Consider the following 5,853-nt stretch of genomic DNA (forward strand, 5'->3'; position numbering starts at 1 on the left):
CGCTCCCACCCCATCCCTCCGCAGCCCACGCCGCAGGAGAGGCGAAGGTGGTTGTTTTTTGGGCAGCCCTCCGAGGAGCTCGAGGGATGTGCAAGCATTTGACACCCTACAGTAAAAAGCCTTCCCCCCGCCCGCCCACCTCCCTCCACGTAGGCATGAACAGAGCATCTCTCAGCCCCTACCCACCCCCCCAAAAAAAAAAAGTCCCCGAGGCATCCCAGGGCAGCAGCGACGCTTCGGACCAGAACTGCCAGCACAGGGTGCGCCTTCCTCTAACCCTCCCCAGCACTGACAGTCTAAAGGCTAAGCTGCTTACAGGGGCTAACGGCAATATATCCATGCTGTGAGGCTTCGCCCCCCCCCCCCCTCCACTCCCCACCTTTCTCCGTGTCCTTAAACCAACACTTGAGCTCCTTGGTTCGTCTGCAGCGCATCCCTGCATGGTGCAGGGAGCCGAGTTCAGCATCTATCACGAGCTCATCCGGCACAGTTCGGCGTGTCCCCCCCCCCCCCCTTCCCACCCCAAAAAAACCGCGCACGCAGCACTGTCCAAGTCCACGCATCCGGGGAGGGCTGGGAGCTACTGCAGAAGTCGGAGAGAGGGAAGGAGGTTTTGGTGGTCAGCAGCCGCTACGAGGAGCCGAACGGGTTCGATGTGGAGGAAGGAAGGGGGAAAAACCCAAGAATGAACTCAAAAAGGAGGCAGAGGGGGGACGCTGGGATTCGGGGGTCGGACGTCTACCTTCTAAAGGCAACGGGGGAGGAAAGGGAGAGTTGGTGTTTGGTGGGTGTTTATTTTTGGTGTCACTCACGATAGAAAACATATTCGGTGTAAGAGGTCCAGATCCTGTCATCTGTCTGGTCGTGGGCGAAGGCACAGGTGCCCGTGGAGTTGCAAGCCACCATGTGGAAGCCAGCATCAGCCAGTTTGTCAAAGGCTTGCTCCAGGAAGTTGAATTTGAGGTAGTACCTGGAGCTGTACCTCTCCGGGGGCCTGTCCGGGTCCCTGCTGTCGTTCAAGGTATCCCCAAAAACCTCCTTGGCCAGCGCCGTCTTGCCACAGACCATGATCCGCGCCACCCGGCGGAACTTGGCATCCGTCTGGCTGTCCCTGCCCAGCGTGTAGGAGCCCCGGTACCCGATGGTGATGAACCCAGCCCTGCGGGCATCGGGGCCGGCAGCACCCGTGCCGGTGATGACTGTGGCCCCGGGGCCACCGGCCGTGGCGCTGGGGAGCGTGGAGCTGGCAGGGGCCAGGCTGCGTGCGGCATCAGCGCTGGGGGAGAGCTCCTCGGGGTCGCTTTGGCACGGGTCGTCTCCCAGCGAGTTCTGCTTGCTGAGCTTAGGGGCCAGCATCTTCACCAGCTCCGGCAGCATGAAGTACTCGGCCTCCCGCTGCAGGCGGCTCCGCTCGGGGAAGTGGTCGGGCAGCACCAGCTGCTGGTCCCTCATGTAATCCAGGATGTAGCGGAAGAGGAATCCGTCCCGATCCACGAAGAACCGTCCCTTGCTGTCGCGGGCCAAGGAGTGGACGTTTTTCTGTGTGAACATCTCCCAGAGCAGCGAGCCCGGCACGCTGACCAAGGTGGGGTGGCGGGTGATGTAGACTTGTCCGCCCACGTTGAGTTCAATGATCTCGGGGAAAGGGAAGTCCTCGCTGGGTTTGGCACAGCCCGCGTTGTCCGCCAGGGCCATCGTGAGCTACCGCTGCCTTCCCACCTGCGAGAGAAAACATCCGTGTGCCCGCGTTAAGCTCGCCAGCGGGTCCTGAGCCAGCTCAACGCCCCTGCTCTATCAATGAGCAGTGCAGGATCCGGCCCCTGTCCCCCTGGGAGCCTGGAAATCAGCTCTCATCTCTGATCCCCAGCCCTCGGGATAAGCAGCACTGTCTAACACCACCTTTTTTCCACGCCACGCAAAGGGAAGGTCTGAGGACACCCCTCCTCTCCCCCGGTGCTCAGCCTCGGGTCTCCATCGAGTGCTTTTGAGGAGCAGGGGAGCGAGGCTGGGATGTCCTCTGGGGGAAGGCAAACGCCGGGCTGCTGGCAGAGCCTCGTGCGTTTCCCAAAGGCGAGCTGGTCCTTTGACATCTCCGGCCACCACAGATCAGCGCTTACATAAACCCGGCTCAGCAGATGGGTCCCGAGCCAGCCCATGCACTGTGCCAGGGATCTGGGGCCACGGAGGGAAGGGGGATCCCTGCGGGATCTCAGGGCTGCCCTGAAGCTCTGCCCTGCACGATGCTGGTGCAGCTCTGGGGTCAGTGCTCCCTGCAGGGATGGGTCCCTCAGCCAAAAAGCAGCGGCGAGCCTTGCACCATCCCCACGTCCTGCCACGCGGCTTCGGGGGAGCAGCATAAAGGGAACCCGAAAGCAAACTGCAGGGAAATTGGAGGGCACGGACAAAACTCCACGGGCACTTTTGGGCAGGGAGAGCTGGGGCTGCATTTCGTGGCCGAGCATCTCCTTGTAGCTCGTAGCAGGGCGATTTTGGGTGGAAATCAGCTCTGAGCGAGGAGCAGCTCGGGCAGGGGAGAGCCTGCAAGGACGGGACAGGGATCAGCGAGGTTCTCCTGGCTCCCAGCACCCTAAATCCATCTTTAGCCCTCGGTCTTCTTTTCAGGGGCCGTGCACCCGCTGCGGCTGGAGCAGGGCCGGGACCGAGGAGCCCTTTGTCACGGCTGGGGGCTGCGGCAGGGAAGGAGGGAGGGGGCACAAAACACCCCCGGCAGGGAGAGAGGACGGGATGGGAGGGCCCGGAAAAAAATAATAATAAAAAATAAAAAATAATTAAAAAAAATAATAAAACGCGGATACCGATCCTGCTTCCCCGCCGCCCCCGTTACCTCCGCTGGGTGCTGGGCAGCTGCGAGCCCGGTGCTGTGCCGTGCCGTGCCGTGCCGTGCCGTGCCGTGCCGTGCCGTGCCGTGCCGTGCCCGGTGCCGTGCCGTTCCGTGCCGTGCTCCGCTCTGCACTCCCAGCCCTGGCCCCGCCGTTTTATGGCCGGGGATGCGCCGAGCGCCTTCCCCCGGCCGGCCCCGGCCCGCCCTCGCTCCCCGCCTCCCCCCTCTGCCCCCCCCCGGACCCCCGTTCCCGTCCCCAGGTGCGGAGGGTGGGAGCCCTGCTTCGTCCCCCTCCCCGTCCTGCAAAGCCCCGAGGACAGAATCCGTCTCTTTGCTGGGAAGCCCGGATTTCTGTAAAGACGAGAAGAAATGGTAGTGGGCAGCGATGCTGCTGTCTCTGCCCGTTTCCTAAAAGTTTTTGGAAGCGGCTTAAAAAATCTGTCTGCGACAGAGCTTCCGACCCTCTTTATCTGGGAGTTTATGGACGTTGAGTTTTGTAAGGGTGGATGGTGGAATTTCTACTCCACCTGACGATCAGACCCTGAACATAATGCTGCCCCACACTGAAAAAAAATAAAATAAATGAAAAAAATGAAAAAAAAAAAAGGAGAAAAAGGGACTTTTTAACACTGTAACCCTTTTTTACCTTGAAATTTTAGGGTGATGGAGGTGCTGGGCTCAACAGGGATTTGAGCATCCGCTCTGAAAATGGGCTGCGGGCAAGTTTGGGTCAGGGTGAGACCCGGTGTATTTCTGTCTTGCTTTTCTGGAGGCCTGATCCTACGTGGCTGCAGCTTCATTGAACGTTTCCCAGACAAGTTTTAGGTCTGCTGGGCTGCAACTCTTCGTCTCCAGAAGATGCAGTGACCCCATCCCTATTCCAGGTGAACGGCTCAGTGCTTGAGGCCATCCTCCCTCTCACCCACCTGGCCCATTGCGGACTTGCAGAAAAGCAAAAGACACACAAAATACCTCTCTGTACCAATCTCTGTGCTTCTCCCTGGCCAAAATCCTGGTGGCAGGGTCTCAAAACCTTTCCTGACACCAGCTGTGGAGCTTTGGGACCTGGGCAGATGTGAGCAGCTCTGCGATGCGTTACGACCCAGCAGGGCAGCAAGGACAAAGGCTCTGAGCTGTGTGGAAAGGGGGTCACTCTGGTGGGTGCATTAACCTTTATTTGCTGGAAATACTTAAATTAAGCTTCTCCTCCACCCACTTCCCTCTTTTCCCCAGGTTGGTCAGAAAGGGGCCTTTTGGAGAATCAACAGTGCTCCGCCAAACTGAGCTGAAATCACCCCAAAAATCCAAAATGCGGGGAGAGCAGAGGCAGAGGCACGCTGCCTCACACACAGCACACAGGCGTGCCTGGATCTGGATCCTATTAATCTTGTTTCCTTAGGAAACGAACCTAAAAATAACCTGAATTTGATAGTGCTGTCAGAAGGCTACAGGAGCAAGGCTGCCCTGGGGGACTGAGCTGGAGGCTCCTCGCAGAAAATACTCCTGGCAGGGTGGCAGTGCGGGTGCTGAGGTCTTGGGAAGCCCCAGAGGAGCCGTACTTGGCTCCAGCAGCTCAGTTGCATGGCTCCAGCCTTGCAGCAAGCTCATCAAGGTGTGAATTTACCTGGTGTCTGTGCCAATATAGCCTGGAGGAGTTCAGGCCTCCTCCAGACACCCCTTGGACCAGAGGGGTCCGTCTCTCAGACTCATTTTGCCTTCAGCAACCTTCCCGACCACGTGCTTTAGTGCACCATCCTCTGCATTGCCAAGACCTGGGTTGGTGCAAAGATTTCCATGAGATGATATGGAAATCACCCAGTCCACTGCTGGCACGGCTTGAGCAACCTGAAGCAGGATCTGAGGAGGAATGGAGGACAGCTGGGGCCGTGGAGGCAACGAGGGGGGCTGGAAGCTCAGAAGAAGTTGCCAAGAGGTTTCTTGATCCAGCCTGTTACGAGTTCTTCCGAAAATGAAGGGAACAAGGATTCGGTTCCTCCTCTGGATTCTTGAGGACTTTTATCAACCACAACAGTGCAGCATGATTCATCCGCATCCCAGGAGAAGGGAGGAATGGGCTTAATTTGTGTTTGTTTGCATCCACTCTGCTATTTACTGAGAATGTGGTCTGGTGATTGCAAGGAAGGCACTGGCGTAGCTTTCTGGCTGCTATTTCCAGCTCTTCGTGTTTTCTGAGCTTGGGCACAGTTCGCTTCGCCTTGCAGTGACCTCCTCATCTGCAGGCTGGGGGGTCCTGCCCCCTGCAGCCACCCCCAGCATTGCTAAAATCCCATTGTGCTGCTCCAAAACCCTTTGAAAGGTCTTTAAATGTGTATTTTAAGGGCCGAAAGGACTATAAAAATAAGGCATGCGTTTTTCCATTCCATGATATTTTTGTCAGCTAGGAAGGCCAAAGTAATAAAAAAAAAATAATCAGTTATGCGCCCTGCTCTGGTGATGATCTCGTGATACATCACGTTGCGGGGATGCTGTCAGAGGACTGACGTTGCTACATCTGCTCAATCAGTTTCTTATCTGGAGATAACAGGGGGAAAACGCCAGCTGAGGAAGGAATATTTATGAGAGGAAAAATCCCGTATTTCCTGGAGGTCAGAAGTGTCCAGCCGATTGCACAGAGGGATTTGGGTTCTGCTGGGTCTCTGCTGGAATTCACGAACCAGGGCAGAGCACAGGGATCTTCTTCTCTCTTCTTCCTCCGTGCAGCTCTTCTTTCAGCTTTCCTCTTGTTTTTCCCACTCCACGGGCTAATTAAATCCCACCGTGGGGTTTCCAAGTGTCAGTGAGAATCCCGGAGGGTCGCGGGCGGTCTCATCCCTGGGTTGCTCCCCTTGTGCAGGCAGGAGGATGCAGCACCCACCCAGCCCCCAGGTGCCCAGAAATCAGCAGCATGCCCCCAGCATCCCGGGGACAGCCTCAGCTCCTCGCCTTCAGCTACTGCCAGCTTCTATAAAAAGTGCTTAATCTGCTTCTGCTGGGAGCTCGGGTGGCTTTGC

General features: G+C 57.5%; 1 protein-coding gene across 1 annotated transcript; it reads right to left on the reverse strand.

Moving 5' to 3' along the window:
* Nucleotides 1-561: 561 nt before the first annotated feature.
* LOC116494411 (BTB/POZ domain-containing protein KCTD12-like) lies at nucleotides 562-2,875 on the reverse strand. The gene is made up of 2 exons (XM_032196302.1): nucleotides 2,846-2,875; nucleotides 562-1,719 (listed from the first exon to the last, which is right to left on the reverse strand). Exon 2 carries the CDS (start codon nucleotides 1,693-1,695, stop codon nucleotides 805-807), a length of 891 nt encoding a protein of 296 aa, XP_032052193.1. The 5' UTR covers nucleotides 1,696-1,719; nucleotides 2,846-2,875; the 3' UTR covers nucleotides 562-804.
* Nucleotides 2,876-5,853: the final 2,978 nt, after the last annotated feature.

This window comes from Aythya fuligula, chromosome 13 (genome assembly GCF_009819795.1).
Source record: "Aythya fuligula isolate bAytFul2 chromosome 13, bAytFul2.pri, whole genome shotgun sequence".
In the NCBI taxonomy this organism is placed as follows: Eukaryota; Metazoa; Chordata; class Aves; order Anseriformes; family Anatidae; genus Aythya; species Aythya fuligula.

Excerpts from the sequence above, each read along its gene's own strand:
- LOC116494411 (XM_032196302.1), bottom strand. The coding sequence starts at position 1,695 with ATGGCCCTGGCGGACAACGCGGGCTGTGCCAAACCCAGCGAGGACTTC.